The sequence below is a fragment of the Cyclopterus lumpus genome, chromosome 21, assembly GCF_009769545.1.
Source record: "Cyclopterus lumpus isolate fCycLum1 chromosome 21, fCycLum1.pri, whole genome shotgun sequence".
NCBI lineage: Eukaryota > Metazoa > Chordata > Actinopteri > Perciformes > Cyclopteridae > Cyclopterus > Cyclopterus lumpus.
The window spans coordinates 23,411,933-23,435,458 of NC_046986.1; the positions used below are offsets into that span (position 1 = coordinate 23,411,933).

The 23,526-nt window shown below is 44.8% G+C and overlaps 1 protein-coding gene and 1 non-coding gene across 11 annotated transcripts in view; one reads left to right on the forward strand and one right to left on the reverse strand.

The window, feature by feature from the left end:
- clasp1a (cytoplasmic linker associated protein 1a) overlaps positions 1-23,526 on the forward strand; it is a 70,740-nt gene that overhangs the window by 7,732 nt on the left and 39,482 nt on the right. For all 10 annotated transcript variants that reach the window (XR_004611763.1, XM_034560965.1, XM_034560969.1 and 7 more), the window contains exons 3-9: positions 12,683-12,761; positions 13,123-13,226; positions 13,748-13,839; positions 14,172-14,247; positions 14,426-14,523; positions 15,698-15,768; positions 23,454-23,526. The exon at positions 23,454-23,526 is cut by the window's right edge and continues 65 nt beyond it. Coding sequence is in view for 9 of the 10 variants with exons in the window: in XM_034560965.1 (XP_034416856.1) it covers positions 12,683-12,761; positions 13,123-13,226; positions 13,748-13,839; positions 14,172-14,247; positions 14,426-14,523; positions 15,698-15,768; positions 23,454-23,526 (593 nt within the window). In the remaining variant the exon portion in view is untranslated. The remainder of the gene's footprint in view (positions 1-12,682; positions 12,762-13,122; positions 13,227-13,747; positions 13,840-14,171; positions 14,248-14,425; positions 14,524-15,697; positions 15,769-23,453) is intronic.
- Positions 12,071-12,197, reverse strand: LOC117751059. Its single transcript, XR_004611843.1, has one exon. It is a non-coding gene; the product is annotated as a U4atac minor spliceosomal RNA (small nuclear RNA).

Sequence of the window (23,526 nt, forward strand, 5' to 3'; positions counted from 1 at the left end):
CGCAGAATGACATCACTTTGAAGTCATACTCATAACATGCTGTTTCTGTTGCCCTGCAGGGGAGAATGATGCCTCAACAGGATACTGTTCAGCAGATAAAGTGGCCAATTAAAGCAAGAGACCGTCTGGCGTCGTTCCAAGTGCTCACCTTGGATTGGCTTTAGTCAAAGTATACAACCTCAGCTACCTGGGACAAGCAGAAGAGGATGAAGCAGATGTCCTCTCACCCTTCTATTCTTTTCTATTCAGTTTATTTTGTATAGCCCAATATCACAAATTACAAATTATCCTCAGAGGGCTTTACAATCTGTACACATACGACATCCCTGACCTTTGACCTCACATCGGATCAGGAAAAACTCCCCAAAAATAACCTTTCACAGGGAAAAAAGGGAAGAAACCTTCAGGAGAGCAACATAGGAGGATCCCTCTCCCCAGATGTCCTTTATTTTCTTCTTTTGATCACTTCTTAAAATCACTGGGGTGCAGAGACATCTAACCAGATATTTAACCAAATATAAAACCCACGGTTCCTTCAAGAGACCCAGCTCGGGTTTCCGGGGCCGGGTCTCTTGAAGGAACCATGGATTTTACTCTGCAAAGTGATCTGGGCTCAGTAAGAGTCTCTTCTCTGTCTGTGTTGGTCTCTCTCTCATTGATTCTTTTATTTACTGCACCAGGATCTTGTCTGTGTGTGTGTGTGTGTGTGTGTGTGTGTGTGTGTGTGTGTGTGTGTGTGTGTGTGTGTGTGTGTGTGTGTGTGTGTGTGTGTGTGTGTGTGTGTGTGTGTGTGTGTGTGTGTGTGTGTGTGTGTGTGTGTGTGTGTGTGTGTGTGTGTGTGTGTGTGTGTCTGTGTCTGAAGTCAGTTTAAATGATAGTGGCAAACCCATAGAGGAGCCTCTGTAACCTTTGTAAGGTTGTGTTAATACTTTGGATCAATCAACCTTGGCCAGTCGACACTCTTAAAGAAACAGAAACACACAGCTCCCGGTTCAGAGTTGATTTTCTTTAAACTGACAGTCGAGCAAGTGACATATTTCAGAGGTTATCTGTATGTGTTTACAGTGAGCCCACGTACAGTGAGTCAAGGTCCATCTCCAGCTCCAGGGGGGACTTTGGAGCCGCGTCACGGCCCCGCGTTAAATGTTGATCCCAAACCATGTTGACTTTGTGAACTCTTGTGCAGAGCTCAGACGAAAAGCTGCAACACGCGGCGCTCTGCTGTCCTGTTCAAGGAAAGCCTTCAAGATGATGCAGAGTTTGGATTGCGTGTCCTTCCCTGCTATGACATTTGGCTGATTTACAAAACACAAAGTGTGTGTGTGTGTGTGTGTGTGTGGCTTTATGGGTGAATTGTCAGGAGGCTTCTGTGTGCAAATGCAGAGTGTTAGGAATGAAGCAGCCACATTTTGTGTATGGTGGGGATTTTGCTGTGCGACTGGTTGTAATATTGTTTGTAAAAGTAAACTAGATCGTTAAGGACAAGTATTAAACATTTTGGGTGAACTCGACTGACTGGGTGAGATGGATAACTGTACTGACTATGATCATTCTCTGTTGTGTTTATATCTGGTGAAAGCACCGTTTTCAAAACCGTGTCATATTATTAACATGATGATATTTGGTAAACAAACCCGGTCCTTTAATTCTGACATTATGTGTTTAGTGGATTTCTATTGTGAGATTAATGGGTGATTAGTCTCTTTTAAAAAATATATTTGCCGTTGTAGTATTATTGTCATTGGGCTAAGCACAACATTGTATCCCCACCAATTTTAGTGTCTGACTCAATCTAATTGTCAAGTAAATCTATGAAAAAGACGCTATTGGCAATGTTTAAAGCCTTTTCCAAAAACTACACATTAATATAGAACGTTTTAAGGTGTGGGGTCTGGAGCCTGTCCCAGCATGCTTTGGGTTAGAAGTCTACTACAGAGCTAACTCACCCCCAGTATAGTATATGTGAATTATATCTATTTTTTCAAGACCACAAGCTAATACACAGCCCTTCATACACGTGTCGAACAACTCTCACAAATGAACCACAGTGACACCTACAGGTAGTCCAGAGCTTTATGTCCTTTCACCTGGTGTGTCTTCATGTTTTCTGTCTCTTTCCCACACACATGCATCATCTCACTGTCTGCTTCCCCTTTCCTCTTCTCACTCTCTATTCTCCATACTGATCCCGCCCCATCTGAAGACACGCCTCCCACCTCCTCAGTTATCTCCTTCACTGACTCACCCTGCTTTATTTAGAGTGCACTGTGTAAAAGGAGATTCCTTTGTGTATGACCACCATGGCCACCATCATTGTCACCAGCAGCAGCAACAGCTGTAAATCCCCATGTCCAAATGACTCCCTGCCCCACCCCCCTCCATAGACCTCGTAGTCCTAATCTGCTCTCTTGTTTAATCTGCTCAACTCAAGGATTTTGTTTCCTTTTTTTCTGTTAATCTAGCATGTGTCCCAATCCCCCATTTCGTCAGGTCGCTGCATTGCTGCATGCCATTTGATGTGCGTGTGAGATGTAACTTTCCTTTTTGCAATTTATATACAATTGTGTATTTAAAAAAAGAAAAAGTGTAAACAAATCAGCATTCTCAAGCGGGTTGCCTCTCTCGGCCCCCCACGAATGCTGTGGATGTAAATTGAATTTGTAATTCCATTCGGCAACAATCGGTTGGCAATTAATGAGCACAACTGTCTGGCAGATGGAGAGAGGAGATAGGCCGCTGGGTCTGTCTGACCCCGCCAGTCGACACTGGTTACAGCACGCTGAGAGAGGAATGAGGGGCCAATGAATCTGTTTGTTGATGCCGAAACCCTCTGATGCAGTTGTGGTGGATGTACGGCTGACAGATTGTATGGTACATAGGCAGCAATCATGGTGATGGGAGACGTATGTATGCGTATGTCGATAATGCAATGATATTGATTGTTTGAGCAGAATATTAGAAAAAAAGAGTTTCTCTAACTGGTCCTGCGTAAATGCTTCCATGAGGCTATATGAGGAATAACTTGAATGTAGACACGCATGAACAAAATCAAAGCCCAGTGACACTTGTCATTAGATTTGAACGGTTCAGTGATTTCAGCGTTTCGCCTGCTTTGCGCTCCACTCTTCTATCCACACCAGATCAATAATGTGTCTGGGTCAAGAAACATAACGGAGAGAACACAGTTGGTCTCTGACTGCAGTGTGGCGTCATGAAAAGGGACACAAAGTGTCCAGTCTACTTCCTTCCTGGATGGGCGTGCGCATGCAGAATTGGTCTGCACATTGTGGGTGTCGGTGCAGCCCTGTTGCCTCATACCAGAGACAGTGAAATGTGTTCCTTTCATGACTTTGAACATCAATGTTTGTTCACAACCATCACAGCTGCAGTCAATTTATCTTCCAAGATAAACAGTCAAATTACACTTTAAAAGATTGAAAGTCATCTTCCAGGAATGCTTCTCATATTTCATTGGCTAACGTGATGCCGGATGATGCTGCACCTGTTTGTTTTTGCCGGAGTGCTCTGTGTTGGCCTCGGTGAAATGCATTAAGGTGACATCAGACAAAAACACCCTGATGCAGGACAAAGCATGATGCCGTGAAGGGAAAGAACTGGGAAAGGGGGCATAATAAGATAATGAATTAAATGAAATAAAAACAAAGAACACAGTGGACCCATTGAATTAGGGTGATAATTTAAAGCACTACGTCTGTCTGCACATGACCCCGGAGACGATCCAGTTTTGTATAGAATTCATGTTGATCTCTTTCTATTGTGATGGAAAGTGTGAAATCTGTGCCTCAGTGCACACATACCAACACGCACACACGTCACCCTCAGAGGATGTGAGAGGAGACAACAACCCTGCAACACTTGGTTGAATTAAAATTCTGAGGAGTCTTTTCACCCGGACAGTTTTCCTTTTGATCCGCTCCTGTCCATGCCGTTTTACATGTCAGCCTCTAACACCCGCATCATGTTATCAGTTTGGCCATTTGTTCTGCCGAGTCAGCAGAACCAAAGAAGGAAGCCACGGAGTGGATTGTGCAGCTAATGCACAATTAGCACACACACACACACACGCATATGCCTGTTAGCTAGCACGGCAGCTAGTATTTTAAGGAGATCGTGTTTGTCAAATTTCTAATATTCACAGTAAAATGAAGACATTGCTGTGTGATGCATTGCAAACCTATCTAAAACCTACATGGGAAATTAGCATGAATCTATGTCAGTCATAAGTAAATGGACCTGTACTTCAGACTACTCAAAGTGCTTTAACACTACATGACATCATTCACCCATTCACACCCATTCATACACTGATGGGAGGGGCTATGCCTCCACCTGCACATCAGCAGAAACTAACATTCACACACATTCACACACTGTAGAACAGCTACAGGAGCAATGTTTTGGGGGTTAAGTGTCTTGCCCAAGTGGGAAAACGTGGCCACAGTTGTTGCCTGCTTCTTTTTGAGATTCCTAGTTGGACTTCCTGCTCTTTTCTTAAGCCTCTTAATCCCAGACAGCTCAAGTTGGAAGCATCACAGCGGTGCAGTAACACTAGGTCTGTTGTCTTGATTCTGTGGCGTTTGCTGACTAACGTGTTGTACTTGGTTTGAAAGCTTGAATCTTTGACCTTGTGACTGGCAGTAATACAGTCATTATTTACTTATTATCCTTGGGAATGTCTCTTTATTCTTTTTGTATCTGTGGTTAACCATAAAAATGTGACTCAGCATGTCTGTCTATTTTTGAAATATTTGAATATATCAGTTGATAAAAATGTAACAGAACTGAAGAACTTTGCAGCCTTATGAACTTTGATTAGTTCACCTAAGATGGCTTCTTACTTAATTTATTTATTTTTTTCCCAATGGTTGCGATGATTTCTGAAATGTGTGCAGTGATCTCAGAGAAGAGGGTTCTCCCCCCGATTGGAGACCGTCCACATGACTCCTTCATGTTGCCACACTACTGTCGCAACACTTCCTCACAACAAGGACCGTCTTTGTTCACGACCCTTTTGGATTTGTTTCTCCAACTTCTGCAGTTACCTACACACCGATGACCTGAAGCGGAGGAGCTTTGGCATTCTGTGTGTTCATACTGTGAGCAGCAAACATTGTCACGAGTCGCCATTGAAGTGTTCTGTTGTTTACTGTGGCCGACCACATTTGACTGATTACATGGTGGAAATCATCACTGGAACTCATACCAAAGTATTTTTGGAAGATTGTTAAAAAAATAAAGAAGTCAAATAATTTGCCATTACCACATTATTCATATGAATGTTTTCCAATACCTTCCTATACCACAATTTAGTAAAGGTATGCATCTCTGTGACCTCCATCAGGCAGGAACAAACCATCAATTCAATTCAGTTTATTTTGTATAGCCCAATATCACACATTTGCATGTGTACAGAATGAACAGCATTACTGAGTTACATAAACACATTACATAAATATGACAATGTATGAATGGAACTCCAATCCATGAAACAGAAGGAGGTAGAGAGGAGGGGGGGCGGCGCATCAGCAGGGCCAACGCGGGAGGCCGGCTCACCAGGCATCAGACACCTCCAGGTCCAATGGACCCTATGAGACATGAAGTCACAACGACTCCGGGGAGGAAGCAGAGTTAATAAGGTGCAATGGAGAGATGTAAATTCATCCATAGGAGAGAGAGAAGAGGAGATAGGTGCTCAGTGTATCCTAAATCATCCCCCAGCAGCCTATAAGCCTATAGCAGCATATCAAGGGGCTGGACCAGGGCAAACCTGATTCAGCCCTAACTATAAGCACTATTAAAGAGGAAAGTCTTAAGTCTATTCTTGAATGAGGTGACTGTGTCTGCCTCCTGGACTGAAAGTGGAAGCTGGTTCCATAAAAGAGGAGCTTGATAACTGAAGGCTCTGGCTCCCATCCTACTTTTTAAGAAATCACCCTCCACATGTGTGTGTGTGCGTGTGTGTGTGTCTGTGTGTGTGTGTGTGTGTGAGCAATCTCACCACCGGCACATGCTGAGTCGGCTGTCTCTCCACCTCCATGTCCAGTTATTTTTAGTAGCTACGTTAGCTGTGCTGCCACTTTGATTAAGGCTGTTGTCTGTCCCGTCTGGGGGGTGCTGTGTCAGTGTCTCTACGGCGACTCTCACACTAACTTTGTGTCAACGCAGGGGTATTTAATTAATGTTCAGCGAGGTCCAGTTATGTCCTCCTCAAAGGTCCACAACATCACAATAACGTTTAACTTGTGCTCTGATGTAGTGCCATAATTATTGAAGCAGCCAGCTGTTGTATTAAAGTCTGTAAAGTCATCAACAACTGAGTATCAAATCAAAAGTTCAATTGAATAATATCTCAACAATATTTATCGTCAGATTTCAAATTGAACTGGATGTATTATAAATAATAATGCCTCTAATAATAAATACATGTTCTTCTCTCATTTCAATTACAATAAGGTATGGCTATAAAAAACTTTAAAAAACTTAATGGAAAGCTTTTGAAAAAAGTTAATTCAGGTGTGTCACCCAAAAAAGCCACAATATTATATTCTTCTCATCTTCTCATAAGAATAATTTGAGAGCAGGGACTTTATTTGTGGTTAATAAATCCTCCTGTTTCAGCTCTATTCTTCTGTGTGTTCACATCATTGCTGTACAGTCAGTTCATGTGTTAGGATTCTGATCATATTGGGCTCTCAGGTTCATTTTCTGTGCCTTCATTTCTGACGTTTGCTTAAAGGAGCTGTGCTTTGTCTCGTAGTGGAGCTTCACATTACTGCTTTTAATAAGCACTGGTTGAACTGCCCTGAACATTCTGGTTCTGGTCTCACTGTCCACTTTTCTCTTTTTGGAAAACGCCATGTGAAATAACTTCTCTGACTCGCGCACTATTCCGACTGTTTGGCTTATACGTATTGTATTGAGTAGAATCACGTGAGATGATTTACAAGGCATGTAATAGGTCGGTGTTTCCTGAACCTGTGACGTAAATGCTAGAGAAGCTGCGGCGGTTCAAATGGAAGCGCTCCGTCAAAATCGGTTGTAGGTCCAGGGTCAGTTCAGATACTTGAGTTGTAGGTATGTGGAGCCTGTTGCAAAGTGTTTTAGTGCTGCTATTCTATTTGAATATGATGGGAATGTGTGTGTGTGTGTGCACGGGTTTGAACAGCTATTAGTCTGTGTGTTGTGCTCTTTAAAGGTACACTATGTAGCATTGTCGCCTGCTGTTTGTAGACGCGCTGCATTCCAATTTGCTCGGTCTGAATTTAACAACGTGGGATTGAGACCGGGGCTGCACTGCCTGCTGATTGCCTTGGTGTTACACACTGTAGTTTTTGGTATGGTGGTACAAATAGTCTGGAGCTGGGAGTGAATTTTAGCTGCTAAAACAAAACAACAAAAATCTGTAATCTGTATTGGCCAATATGACTCATCGACAACTGGCAACCAGTATCAGCGGCGAAGAAAACTCTCAAAAGTTATTATTATATGCTGCCTTTTCTCTTTGTTTGTTTATTTCAAAAACACTCAAAACCATGATCCTCATTGGGAGTTTGGTGATCCGTTGCATCCCTGTTCCACTCCCGCACGGGGCCCAGAGGACCCAGAAGTGCTGACCTGTCAAATTTGGTGAGAATGTGGTTCCCCCTATGATAGCTGAGACCGCATCGGTGTGCTTTGTTTTGTGTCTATTTGTTGTTGCTATCTGCCCGTGACAAATGGGACTAATGAGCCTCTGGGCTCACGTCAGTGCCCGTCCCGTGGTGGCTCTCTGATGGGCCGCATCTCTTTCAGGACTCGGTTAGAGCGGGCTGCTCCAAAGACTGCCTCAAAATAGGCCCACGCATAAATCAGTGTTTTAGTTGCCCGAGGGCCGAGCAACTCTGTGTTGTTCCTGGGTTACAGAACATGTGACTGCTTCCTTGTTTACGTGTTGTTTTGTTTTCTTGTTTTTTTCCCACGCATTATTAAAATAGGGTGTTATCAGTGTTATCGCCATCATTAAGCCCGGCACCTTGCCAGAGAAAAAAAGATGAAGACACAACATGGCGGGGGATTAATTAAGTCGTCGGTCTGGCACGTTTCCAGCCAATTTACAGTCATCACTATATCTGTTGGTGGTCTCATGTAACGTGCACACAGGCGTTCTGCCATGTTGTCTCCTTCTCAACCGGTCTGATCAAATGCTTTTCTTTAGAGGGCCAATATGTAGCTTCTAAACGTCTCATTCTAGTGTAACAAAAACACAATGAGGTGATAACAATCGTACTATAATACAGTACTTTGAGCCTCCCATTAGTAACGTGAAGGCCAGGTCTGAATGTGCTATATTTCGGTCTTTGTGTTGGTTCCTCTCCAAAGACTCTGGTCCAGCAGGAAAACGCTTCCTCCACAGTGGGTCCAATGGAGCTCTTGAGTGACCGTGAACATTTTGTCACCTCCTCTGAAGTCTGTCCACTGGTCTTCCAGCCGCTTTAGGGGGAAAGTGAGCTTTTCATGGACCAGGGTAGAATGTGTCATTGTACAATATGGAATGAGTGTTCTCTTTCAGTGCCACAGGGTACACAATAGGTGGAATACTAAATGCTATTCCGAAATGTTGCAGGCTTGTATTTGTCATCAGTCAAAATGCAATGAGCATCAGGCATTCTGTGTGAATTGCCATGTTTTTCACAGACTGTATGCCAGCGTGTTGTCAGATTGCCGTAGTCCTCCTAGTTTACTGTAGCTTCTCTCCTGTGGTCTCACCTCCTCTCGTCCGTTCTGCAGGTCTGCTGTTTGTTTACCACTGTTGTCAAACGGAGCTAATGATAGGCTGTGATTGGCTTGATTTTAGTGTGTTCACAAATGCACGTGTGCGTTCTTCTCTCCAAATCAGGGACACTCCCCACAACGGTGCTGTGTGCCGGCCTCAGAAGAGCCTTCGTTGGGTCTATTATAGTGCATGGAGTCGCGTGCGTGCATAGGCCTGTGTGCATTAATTACTCGCGCAGGAGCTTCAAACTCTTTTGCACGAGTAAATCCTAATAAGACTTTGTAAAAAAGTCCGACCTCATAGTTTTGTCAAAACAAAGATTAGAAGAAGACATAAATATGTCCTTAACATCCACCTTACTACGGACGCTTTCACCCCCAAATTCTGTCAAATAGGCACAACCAATTATCCTCGCCCATTTGGCAGATGATATGTTGTATATGTTTATTTATGGATGACAAAATGAAAGGAGGGACCTGAGTACATGGAATAAGTTAAATCACAGTTAAAAGCTGAGCACAACTCAGAGGGACAGTTTTGTCACCTACAGGAGTACAACCGGTCCACCTTAAAAGTCAGTCCACCTTAAGTGAGCCTGGGCTCACTTCACTTTAATCAGCAGGTGGCAACTTGGTTTGGGCCTTGAGGAGTTGTAGCATTTATTTACTGACAAATAAACTATGTTCACACACTGCTCTGCCACGTTCACAGCTACAACGTTACTGCTGACTTCATATTCACGAAGCACACACAGAGAGAGAGAGAGAGAGAGAGAGAGGCTATTAGTATCAGTAGCACCATGTCTGGAGGAGGATGCTCCTATTTCATTGTTTTCACTGCAGGAAGTGGAGCGTGTGTTGCCTCTAGAGGAAGTGAACCGGAAAAGACTGTGTGTGTATTTGTGTACATCTCATTTGTCCGTGTGTGTGAATGCTCTATGTTGTGCTCCATGTTGTGGCCTCGTCTAGTTGCTACCGTGCCTGGGGTTGTGAGCTCTGCTGAGTCACTGTAAGGTCACCGCTGGCTGTTCCAGCCTCCAAACGCTGGCATGGCATCAGAATGACCCACCCGACCTCCACGAGAAAGGGATGAAGTGTGTTGGCCTGTATCTAAGCATCGAATCAATGTTATCACAGACGATTATGTGGCAAATTGTTGTATGATGAATATTAATTAAATTGTTTAGTTTTTTCCCTCCACAATATTAATCTGCTCTGTAAAACATGTCTACACACATTGTTTTCACCTTGAGAGTCAGGACTACCACAGGGGAGGGTTGGAGTGCATTGCAGTGTTTATTTTCCTGTCTGTGGACGGATTGTGTTCCTGCCGTAGTTTCACAACCATGCAAGTCTTGAGGCTTCACCGACGTGTTGCTGAGATCAACAGGAAGGCTGATGTTGAAGAAAGGGGTGATTCCATCCAAGCTGAACGAGCTACCAACACACTTCAGGGGGAAAGTGCACTTCTTTGTGTCACTTTGAAGGCTAATGGTGACTAGCAAAGTTTCAGACGGCATGAACACATACCTGCATATGTCAGTCTGTCAGTTAAGAGTCAGAAGGATTTGTCCTTCTTTCTGCAACACTATTAAAAACCTGCAGGCGTGTGAGTTACAGCTGCAGGGTCATTGCAGGTGGACTTGAAAATAGATCCGGTCCAGACGAAGCCCGAGCTGTATGGAAGCGCCCGAGACATTGGGATTCAGTTAGTATTATGTGTGTAGCAGAACAAGGCAGGGAGGAAGGGAGCGCGGGCCCGGTATGCATAATCATAAAGCACTCCGCAATAAACTACAGCCTTCTGTTCTGTGCTGCTGTGTGGTTTTACAAGAAACAAAGTTGTGTGTGTGTGTGTGTGACTCCCTGTGGAAAAGGGCAGCGTACCCAGCTGTTCTCTTGATCTAGAGGAAATCCCTGCATAGGCGATGTGTTTCTGCCTTTCCTTTCGTACATCTGTGCGTGTGCTAATGAGATGACAGGCGTGGTTGTGAGTGAAGGGAGAAATCCTTGATTTGATTTAAAGGCACATGGAGGCAGATGGAGGAACAGGCCGAGGCCTGCTGGTTCTCAGGATGAACGGGGACATGTATTTTCGTGAACTGGGATTTTAGGGCGTCATCGTCAATGGCGGCCCACAAAGCACTATTGACGGAGGTGTGCAGATGTAAAGTGGCACAGAATGAGAGGAATAGTTTGATGTTCGACGAAACGTACTCTTCCACATCACAGTTCCACACAGAGAGACCGCCCAGTCAGAGCTGGATATGTAAATGAAGTGCTCCGTGTATGCACACCCAACCGCTACAAATGCGGGAGGTGTGAATCTGTCTGATCACCTGGTAAAGTTCCGGCACTGGAACTTTTGTGCTTTTTGTCTCTTCACGGAGAAGTTCATATCCCGCTCACCTGGCCAAGAGCCTGATTTGGCCCATGTCTGTCTCTGTGTGTTTCCAATGCTAAGCTACGTGTGCCCTGGTTTGTCGTAAACAATGGAAATGCAGAGGAGAAGCTGGTGCAGAAGGCTCACATGTTTTGAAAAGGTTGGGTTATATATAGGCTGGTAGGTTTGGTAGGTTTCAAAAAAGGCAAACAGTGGAAGAACGTGAAGGATCCCTGAAAAGCTGTGTTTGTCTTTCTACTCAACCACACACTGGTAGTGTTCCCTTGTGTTTACAGCCAGGTTCTCCACAGACCTCTGGGCAGCTCAGTGCACGTCAGTATTTATCTCACATGGTGGAGTGGTGTTATTTCATATTTAGTATATGCTGATACTGAGGGGAGGACCTAGTCTGTCGGTAGGAGGATTTGGGAAGGGGGGAAGTCTGTGAGATTTGGGTCAAGAGCCTTGCCGGGGGGGGCGTTGTTTAACCCCGCTGCTCGCTCTGTGTTTTGGCCCTGTCATCAGTCTAATGACTGTAATTCCCTCCAGTTGGAGAACCTAGGGACCGATCTGAGGATTAGGCCTGTGGACACCAGGCCCTCACGCTCACTACCTGTTCTACCAGTGGGAGGAAGAATATTGGGAAAATGGGATCTAAATGGGTATATCACAACAGACTCCAAAGCAGAAAGGCTGAAGGGGAATAACATCTGGAACTCTGAAAATATGCTTTCTATGTCATTCTGAATTTAAACAAGAAGAAACAATTGGATCACATGGACAACATAAACACTGCTCAATCACATGCACTCATTAATGCAACTCATTGAAGTTCAGTCTCCTTTTTACACTGCTCTTCCATTAGGGGGCAGCAGAGTAAAGTCTTCTGTTTATTTTACTTTTCACATATTTAGAGGTTCCAAAAATTGCACCATGACCCAGACAGAAGTCCGGGTGGTGCTTATGTGTCGTTATGGTGTTAGCAGGGCTCCTCTCACTAGACGTTCATTGAACAGCTCACTCACCCCATGACAAGGCAGGTTAGTGACAGGGCGCTGTGTGGTTTTATATGAAGGGTTGGTCAGAGGGTGTACAGTCATGGTGCGGGTCTGAAAGTGGGTTTCATGTGCTCCCAGAGTCCCAGCTGTGTTCTAGTCCGATGCTTTTTAGGTTGCAGGAGGCCAGTGTCATTCATAAACACAGCAGAAGCTTAGAAACATGACGAAATCATCGTTACCCATAATCCTTTGCAACAGATAATTTTGAATACAGACTTCAACCTGGGCCGCTCCATGCTTAAAAACATGAACAAGTAATCGTTACCCATGATCCTTTGCAACATATCGTTTTGAATACATCCTTCAACCTGAGCTGGTCTATGGTTGTAGGAATGATTATTCTATTCATTTGTGATTATTAACAACATGTAGGGAATGTGAGAACAATATTTACGTTTTATTTTGATAAAATTAAAACATACATATGAGATTCAGACGTATTCATGTACTTTTATTGTGTCTCCACCAGGTGGCTCTGCTGGGCTTGGACCTCTTATCTGCCTTAGTGACGAGGTTACAGGAGCGGTTTAGGGCCCACGTGGGAACCGGTAAGTCCCATTCACACGCACACATTGTTTGTGCACCGTCTGTATTTTGATTATTTTCGGTGGACCATGTAATTATTATCTTAATGTTATCTTAAAGGCCTCACAGAGCCTCATCGATTCAGTTCAAGGTTACTTTTAAACCTTTTTAAGCATCAGTCACATCTCATTATATTGTCTTGGTATTAACTCTCTTGTGAAATCACAGTAAATTCTTAAAGGAACTTCAAGATACTTATTTGTGTGGGCAGGTGTTAGAACAGTGAGATTTAATTGACCCCCCCAGCCCACAACACAGTGATGTGGGAGGAGTCTGATTGTATCGGCAGGGTCCTTCAGGGTTTCTTCTGTGCTCTCTCCTCAGTTCTGCCCAGCCTTATTGATCGACTGGGAGACGCTAAAGACCAAGTGAGAGACCAAGACCAAACAGTGCTGCTAAAGATCATGGAACAAGCTGCCAGCCCGCAGGTACACACACACACACACACACACACACACACACACACACACACACACACACACACACACACACACACAGCTCATTCTTTCCGTGAGTTTGAGCATGCAGCCTGAATTAATTCCAACGATGACTAATTTAGATTTGCTGCCAATATTCTTTTTCTTTTATTGGTCTTGCTGTTCTCCTGAATAACCAATGAAACCTTTGCTATCGTAGTCCAACACACTTGTAACTTATCCATGGGAATGAAACGGGTCCGCTTTTACTAGAGCCATAGATTACAACCACTAATATGGTCAAATGGGCTCATTCCCTTCGAAGCACCTTTTGTGCAGTAATTGGTCTACGTCATGGTAAAGGGGGTACAGGAGTGGGAGTGGGAATGAAATCAGCATCTGCAACCTGCCAAGTACAGTTCCACTATGGCAGATAAGGGTTTCAGATTGCAGTGATCCAATAAAACAACAATACATCCTCTTTTGGTGTGTGTGGTGTGTGTGTGGTGTGTGGTGTGTGGGTGTGGTTGCAGTATGTGTGGGACAGGATGCTGGGGGGCTTCAAGCATAAGAACAACAGGACCAGAGAAGGAGTGTGCCTTTGCCTCATCGCCACACTGAGCACGTGAGTCAGCTGAACCTCTCCCATTTCAGTCAGATTGATCATATTTATTTATTTTATTTGTTTATTCTGCAGGGACAATGCACACCAATCAACAGTAAAACTATAAGTGAGCCAGAGTTAGGCTCATTTTCATCTGGCCAGATTTTTTGAAGGCGCCCTAAAATTACAACAATTCCAATAACATAATGCAACTAAGATGAATCAATAGATAAACCGTAACGTGTACTGGTAAAGAAAGCAGAACATCCTTGTTTCTGAATGATGTTCACTGTCTCCTGTGTATCTCCTATCTACTGGGACCAAGGCTGATTATTTACATTCTTGTCTTTCAGATACGGAGCTCAAGGCCTGACCCTCAGTAAAATCGTTCCCCATATATGTAACCTCCTGGGGGACCCCACAAGCCAGGTATGCCCACTCTGCCACTGATAGTGTATAAATGTATGACGTGTTCAGGGGCCTTGTACGTTGGACCCAAAGACTGGAGCCCGATCCAAAACCTAACTGGTGCCAATGAAACCCAAATGGCCCCTGGCCGAGTCGGGTTAACAGTGTGCATGATTTCCTGTGTTGTGGTGGTCATCAGGTACGTGACGGGGCCATGAGCTGTTTGGTGGAGATCTACAGACACGTGGGGGAGAGGGTGAGGATGGATCTCTGCAAAAAGGGCCTGCCACAGTCACGGTACGAAGACGAGGCGGCCGCCAGCCTGTCCACGTCCCCTCCTCCCAGCCCCTCTGTCTATGTTCTTTTCTGCCTTTGCATCCTTCACCCACTCACTGCCTCATACACTCAAGTGCTCACAGTGGAGATGGGCCTCCTCCCAAACCGGTAGCAGGTCACAACGCTGTGCTTCTCCATCTAGTGGACGAATTAAGCAATGCAGCGTTAGAGGACTGCTCTACGAGTGGAGATTTGTCCTAACACATGCTGTCTGAAGTATTCTGCAATAACTCCTACCGTCACCAAAGGTTTATTGTTTAACATTATGATCATTATAGAGGATATAGTTTGTGTCCAGTAAGATCATACTGTTGAAGCTGAGCGTGAAGATAGAGTCAAAATAAAAAAGGCACATTTTGTTGTTATTTAATTTAGCACACATGTTGATACTTCCATTGTTGGTATTGTCAGGATATTTTGAATAAACAAAACCATCACCTCAACTCAGCTGAGCAGCTCCACAGTTGGGTTCAGAGAGCAGATCAGAAGTAGTCATTGAGGTGAAGACATTTCTGTTTCACCTTCCATATACTCCAGAGGATCTCAGACAACTTTGGATTGTGATCCTTTATTTTCTCACGAAAAAACACGAGACACCTCAGCTTCCCACTTCCTGTGAGCATGATGTGTCTCATGTTTCCCCTCACACTGTGAGAGTTACTCTTTGCCTTTTATTTTTCTTCCCCTGTGTTTGATGTATTTGATATAAGCTCATGACTCAACACCCAGCAGATTTTCTTTTCCAGCCACTAAACAGGATTTATGGTCGTATGACCGGCCGTGAACGCGCCCTTTGAGCAGAGGGCTGTATTTTTGCATCGCACGCCAGCTAACAGAGACAGTGTTACAGTTTTTTCCTCTTTGTGCTTTATTTAATTGTTTTACACTTGACCACATGTCTCTGCATTCCCCCATCACCTCCCTATCCTGCATTGTTGCCAGGGTGTCATGTGTGTGGCACTTTTAGACGCCATCTATTTTGGACGCAATCTATTTCGGGGCAGAGGGAGAGCTTTTCACCTCCAAAAGGATGGATGGAGCAGCCCAGGCTTCTTTTTAAAAATAATGATATTTACAGCACATCATCGCCTCAGCTTCAGTCTTCTGACACTTGATTTTGTTTTTTCTGATACAGGTTGAATGTAATCTTCAGCAAATTTGATGAAGTCCAAAGATCCGGGAACATGATGTCATCCTCTTGTTCGGGTGAGTGTTCCTCCTGTGTCTCTCTGTGGCTTTTATTTAGTTATGTGTCTACCTTGTGCTATGCATCCATCAACATGGCATCAATCAAGCATTACTGTTTATCTGTTGCCCAGATGTTTAAAAAAAATAGGGCTGTTGTAGACCCAGTGTAACATGGGATGAACTGAGGACGGTCAGTAGATCTGGAGCAGCTCGCTGTTTGGTTGGTATTTGTTGACAGGGAAATCTGAGAAATGTCAGATGGACCATACGGACAGCCTGACAGCCTATGGGCTAGGGGGGGATGAGATTTCTCCACAGGAGGTCAGCGTCCACTCTGTGGAGCAGAAGAGCAGAACAGACTGCACCGATATATCAGAACGGACCAAGAGACACACTGAAACACACATGCGGGTGTACTGGCAAGTGTTTAGTGTGCCGGGAGAGCAGAGACCTGCAGGTGGAATCTTCTCTGCTGACTCTGCGCCCTTACAGAACAGCTGAGCCCGGGACTACAGTGTCAGACGTTTTCAGAAACAGCCTGCAGCATCACCTTCCAGCTCCTCCACAACATTTCACGTGTGAAGTTCAACCGTCAAGCACTGAGTTCATCGTGACTCTCACGGAGAGGAGAGCTACAGAACCCGCCTCGCTGTCCTGCTTTTGGTCACATCCTGGGCTCTGACAGTGTTCAGAGCAGCGTTAAAGGGACACTCACCAACTTTACCTGTCACGTCGGACGATGTTTGCCGTGGCTGTCCCCCCGATGATGTCATAGTGATGTCACGTGTGTTATTTTCCCCGAGGATTGGCCTCTGCCCGTTTCTAACAACAACAAAACTGATCCTGCGTCACACACTGGGGTTGTGGAGTTTTAGAGATACCAGGCATGGAGGGTCTAATGAAAGATGCTATTGAACTGCATTATGGGAATTGTAGGATCCGGTATTGTTGTAGCCTGACCCTTCCCAGAGGCGAAAAACCTGAGTTTCTCACGCTCCACTGGATTGATTTTCACCTTTCCTGTTTTGAGTCTCAGTTTGAGACCCCCTTTAAAAGCGTCACACAACAGTCATTCATTAGTTCATCACTTAGTCACAGCAAAGCAACACGTCATAGAAGACAAATCCATAAAATGATGTAATGGACATCTCTTTCTTTTAGTTTCTACCACAAGTCCAAGAATCTTCCCCAGAAGTAGGTCAAGTCCATTGCTCAATAATCTGCTTAGATTCCAGATAAAGACCACTGCGCCACTGTTTGAACATGATGTGTGAGGATTCCTAATGAGTCTCTACCAGTTGACTGTCGCTTCATTTGGAAAGTGAAGAGGAACACTGGAGCATCAGCTGCTCGGCTTCTCACACGCTCCTCTTCTCTTCTTCAAGTGACTCTGTGGCTGAAGATGGCGACTCATTTGAATTCAAATCCATTTATAGTAGTCGCAAGTGATATTCAGTGAAGGTTTATTCCCAAACTCTGCCTTGACTTGTGAGACGTTTACAGATTATTTTATAGGAGAGATAGAAGCAGGGGGATGGGGGGGTTCACACAGGCAAGGGGGAGAGAGGGGGGGGGTCTAGGAGAGGGAGGGAGGAACAGAGAGCAAAACAAAGCAGCCATTTCTGTTGCACCACTAAGATGTAGAGTGGGCGAGAGATAGTAAGGCAGAGAGAGAGAGAGAGCGAGCTGAGCTTTCAGTGTGAAGCAGCGTTCTTTCCTGGCTTCAGAGCTGAGGGCGGCTTTGCACCATGACAGCTGGAGAAGGTAAGCTAGCGGGGGACATGGGACTGTTCGATAAGGAAAACAAAATAGTTTTCACTCTCTTATGTAATCGTTTTCTTGGTGCGCTTTGTTGTTGTTGTTGTTGTTGTTGTTTGTTTCCAGCTGTATTTAGTTGCGTAACAAATCCGGGCGTGAGTGGAAAAGGTAACGCCTCTTCCTCCCCCTCACAGGAGACAGTTCCTCTCCTGGTGAGCTGCTGCCAGTATACAAACGGTTCTTATGCAGGCCTTCATCGTCTCATTCATTTCTGATTACATTGAAATACTTTGGTCCTTTTCTGGCGTGATGAATTTATAATAACATGAATGAACACACAAAACATCCAGTTAGTATGCTCTCCTCAAAGCCACCAGGCAGTAATTGGACAGTTTATGAGAAACAGTCCATTTATCTTTGTCTCAATGCTCCTGAGGGATTAATTTAACACAATGTATGTCTTTACTTGTGCGGAGGTTTTCTGAGATCAGACAATTCTTCAGTGCTTACTGCTTTGCAGTGGTGAGGTTTGCAAAAGAGTTTTCCCACATTGAACAGCAGGTGTTTTATTCCGTTATTAGAATCTCTGAGTGTGGATGTGGCAGCCTTCTGTGTGACTGAATTAGTGTGATAGCATTTTAAGATTCTTCTCCCCATAAGCCTCTTAGGATAATGCTGTCCAGCTAAACCCCCTAAAAGTGCACAGATCTCAATGTGTAGACCTTAAGTACTTCATTAGGTTGATTGGCTGATGCAGAGGACTGATGAGAGTATCTGAGGTCACTTATTCCTTCTGGTGTCACCAGTAGAACAGTGAGCTGGATAACATGCATTCTGACATCACGGTGTGGAATCCTAAACAGACAGATCTGAGTAGCCGTAACAGTGCTGGAAGTCATTATGTATGGTGCAACTTACGAGTTAATCTACTGATTGTTGTCTACGGTATGAATCGTTTGTTCTGTAAAATGTCTGCAAATACCAACATTTCAAAACCCGACAAGAACGTACAGAAAACGAGTGGATTTCCCACTGAAATGATGAATTGAACTGTTAATCTATTCACTGAATGTTGCAGCCGTTCGCTCCACTAGAGATAGCATGGTAGGGTGAATGTTTTATCCGTAGCTGCTGAACGGCTCTCCACCAACAACAGAGATGATGCTCTCTGACAAGAGTCACGGATTTGGCCGTTTCCTCTTCTAGATCAGCTATCGGATGGCTGTCACGGACTGTTTGTCAGTGGGACGGTGGGGTTCTATGGGACTATTTACAGCAGACCGATGCACAAGGCAAAGTGAAGGCAGTACTTCTGTAGAACCACAGAGAGGACTGTCGGCAGCAGCCTGAGAATGTGGAACTTTGAATATATGGGAGGGTTTCTTCAACAAAACGCCAACGTAATTGGCTTAATCCACCGTTTGTGTGTGTGTGTGCTTGCGTGCATGTGCGTACGTGAGTGGGATGCCTCCAGCGTCCAAATCGGCCCTTTCTGTGCCATTCCCATGGAGGACACTGCCAGTCTGTCTTTCCCTTGGAGTTGTGAAGAGAGCAGATCCCCCTCCCATCATGTCTGCTTCCTGGCACCAACTGAAGAGGCCCCGCCCTCTAACCGCTCCGCTGAATGCGCGTCGATGCAGATGATCAGATACTTCTTCATGTCCATGATATACCACACCCCTGCTCATGGATTCAGGATGACACGGTGTCTGCGTGGGTGCTTGAGCACTGTGTGCATGCAATTGTGTGCGTATCTTTGTGTGTGCGTGCAGACATTCTGTCCTGCACCATGAAGGAATAGTTAACACCATGGGGGCTTATTCTGAGGAACACACACACACACACACACACACACACACGTGGGTTGCTGCACAGTGTTGAGGAGGCTCTGAAGAAAGATCTTTTCTATATAAGGTCTTTTTTTTCTGTGTACATTTTGTGATGCGTTCAGAGTTTATTTGTATACATTGTCATTTAAGTATGTGTGTGTGTGTGTATATGTGTGTATGTGTATATATAATCTATAATAATAATGAACTCTTAAGGAAAACACCCAGCGGCTAGTTGGTCTGTATGAGGGGCTGGTGGCCAAACATGAGCACTGGGAGATGAACCAGTCCATTCTGTGCCTCTGCTCCTCATTTCTTCAGTGGATCGTAAAGTGTGAGTGGGACAAGCAGCTCATTGTCCTCTGGGCGAGCCGGGCTACAATAATGTTTCTGTTGGTGTGCTGTGGAAGTATCTGCCACACAGTCCATCTGCAACGCTGCGTTTGTTATTGATCATGGAATTTCTTTGGGTTCTGGAAGACAAGCTATTTGAAGACGGGAAAAGTATTTCCCTATGTTCGAACATATTATAGACCCATTTAACATTTAACCATTTTAACTTTTCATTTTGCATTAATTGTAACCGTAGTTTCATCTGTGTTGCTTCTGAATGCAGGACTCTCTATTCAGAATTGGCAGTGCTCCGTGTTGTGCTTTTGAGGTTGCTTACGTCCAGTTTAGTTTTCAATGGATTGATACAGATCTGTGGACACTTTTGACTCAGAGCTGCTTCCTTTTGGGACCTTTCGGCCATGATCTGTCCTCCTGATCTGCCTGGTATGGGGCTCTGCTGTGACACTTTTCCTTCATCAATCAGCGTTTTCTGCCGCAGACGGACGAATCAAACTTCAAGTTAATAACCCTCTGAACCCCAAAACCCCCCAGCGGGATTGAAAAGCATGTTTTCTTTAAACAATCACCAAAACTATACCGTTTATCATCAGCCAGAAGCTTCAAACATCTTAATTGTTGTCAGATTTTCCTTTGTCTGATGGCCCTTGAACACAACATGTGCTACGAATGCTTCTGTCATCAATCATCATTTTATTCTATAGATCTCATTTAAAATCTAGCCTCAAATAAACTGTTTGCTCTTAACAGATTCTGAAAAAACTTTAAATTGGGAAGCCAACAGTCATAATAATGTAACTGAACCGCTGCTGAACACAGAGAGCAGAGGCTGAAGTAGAGGTTGTAAACATGTCAATAGCTCCATTTATTTCCCCAACATTGGAAACACTTGTGGACACTTGGAAACATGTTAGATATAGAGATTCCATCGTTTTCCAATTTTTGAAGACATTCAAGTTTCAGGCCTGCGTGAAGGACGAGGCCCTGGGGGTCAAAAGGGTCAGCCGAAGAGATACTGTATGAGAGAGACCCCCCTCCCCTTCCCGTCAGGATGTAAAGAACGTTATCAAGCTTCTTCATTTGCTCTTAATCCCCTATTCCTCTGGGCTTGTACTCTTTCTCTAAAGAGTTCAGCAACGGGAGGGAAAATGCTCCGTATTATATAAACCTGTGGTTTACTGGTGACACCGCTGATGCCAATGCAGCTTCAGCAACTTTGAGCCCTTCAGTGTCTCCACAGTGCGCCCTGACACCTAGTGTACGAAGCAGGAAGTGCATCCTCGATGCCTGACACAGATCTGACTATTTATTGTGTGTGTGTTTCTTTTCTTTTTTAACTTGTTAATTAACACTTTTATGTATCCATGTGCTTTGGCCGGGGACTTTTTATTTGAGATTACATTTCTGATTATTATTTAAAATTATTTAGTTTGATCTTAAGCGGATAGTTTGTGTGTTTTGAAGTGAGCGTGTATGAGGTACTTCTCCATGTAGTCAGTAGAGTTTGGAGGACCGGACAGGAGAACCAGCACAGGGGGGGTTTCAGTGGCCCATCGCATGTTGCATGCAGCTCTAATTGATGAATTACGATGGCATTCGCGTCAGCGCTGGTGAGAACAGATCCTGTGTCAGTTGTTATCCATATTGCTCTGTGTTATGTGTCATGCTGTGCTTTTTGTTAAGGTGCTCAAACCCATAGCCTCAATGTAGAGGTGGGGAGCAGGCAGGGTGAGCATATATAGATATAGATATATGTGTGTTGTTAATTTGAGCGTTCACTTCTGGATGGATTCCTTTATGTTTTAGTTTTCCTTAAATGGACAAATGCCCAAGCCAGGCTTCATGTCTGGTGGCCTCACTGGCCTCTATTCCGGTAGAGCTGCACTGTGTCTGGGAGTGCAGCTCAAGTCTGTATGTTCTTTATATCCTCTATAGCACATAAAGAAACCGTGAAATGAATGATGGCTGAATTCCATTTAGCTGCATCTGTTTTAGGGCTTCGGATCTTGTGCAGTCTGGGACAACACAGCCATCAATCATCTTGTTCGCATCACTTGTGTCATTGTGACGAGTCAAAATGTCTGCTGTGGACAAACACCCGGGCTGCAGAGGACGTCCTCTATCTTGTCCTCGACGTCATGAGGTCAAGGTGTGAAGGAGACTTCAGAAGACTGCGTAATTCTGCCACGCGGATGTTATTGAAGAAACCACAATGTTCTGAAGATGGATACTTGTCCCCCAAACGTTCTCACTGCCTTTCCAAGCTACATAAACGCAGACAACCTGGTGAAAAACATCCAGACATCTTTGAAGCCGTAGCCCCCAGAGTGGTCTCTGCATGCTAGGCTGACCCCTCCACGGCCTGTTTATAAATCCTGTCTTTATTCTTTGGCTTTTAACTCACCGTGAGAGTGGCTGTTCTATATTATCTCCCTGTGTTTTCACTGTATTGGGTAGGAGGGATGTATTGTTGCTACACCCCCTTGTCACGTCTGAAGTAATGACCTCACTGAGATACTGTATCGGTATCCAAAGAGTCGTAATGTTTTGCTTCTGATGGTGTTGTATGAGGGTGAGCACAAGAAACAAAAGTGATCTCACAACAACAGACCCCTCCCTCTTTTCACCTTGACATGTCCTAACAGTCCAACAGCATCGCACATCAACACACACACACACACACACACACACACACACTGATAACTGAACCCAGAGAGGAGGGCTTAAGGGGTGGTTAGTCTGCCACTTTGTCAGCGCCCAGCGTGCGACAGTGGCACGCACACACACACACACACACACACGCACACACACACACACACGCCCTGTCGACAGATGCCCGGTGAAAAAGAGAGAGCGTTTGCCGGTGCAGCAGAGACATGCTGAGGAAGCTGATGTGCAAGAACATCTGCGCTCGTAAGAATGAAGCCTTTTCATCTCCCTTTTCCTCCCTCTGCGCTCTCCTCCCGCTCGGGTTTGCTCCCAGTCGTCGCTCTGAATCCTCCGGATGTATGCGTCTCTTCCGTCCCTGCCCTTTCCTCTCTCGACCTGTTGCCTCTTTGTCTTTTGTCTTCCACTTTGTCAATGTGGTGTCTGTGATAAATGCTGTGTCATGGTCACGGTGCTCTTGGGCACGGGGACATTGAAGGAGCTGTTTTTTGTGTACGAGCCTGATCACCGTTCACTGTGATTTCATGTGACTGGGCTGATGAACGGTGTTAGTGAATGTTAGTTATGTGCAGCTCAAAGGGCTAGGCTTCATTCCTAAACCACAGGAAACGCATGCTTTCTGAAAGACAGATTGAGGAATTGTTTTTAAATCAATGGGCTGTCAACATTCCCGTCGCCACCGGCAACCGCCCTGCACCATCACATCTGCCCCGGGGCTAATCCTTCGTGTGAATGGTCACGTTGGGCAGGTGACCGGGGGAGGGGGGCTGTGTATCCATGCAGGCTGCCAAACCAGATTAAAGTCAGATGGAAGGATGGATAATGCCTGAATTATTACATACTCACAACCTGGCAGAGGTCATGCAGCGCAGAGATGACTCAGGGTTTACCGGAGCACGCAGAGGATGACGATGATGATGCATTTCACCACAGACACTAACCAGGAAGAGAGGGGAGCGATGTGTCGCCGAATGATGAAGCCATAATGATTTATCGATTAGTCCCCGAGCCGCCAGTTATCCTGATGGGCATTTTTCCACAATTTTAAACGGGCAATTATGTCATGCATTTCCCCTTTTTCTGCCTCTGTCGTTGCAGATAAGAACTTTGAGGATGAAGACTCTGTGGATGGAGGCCGGTCCTCCTCCTCATCATCCAAAGCTCCCCCCAG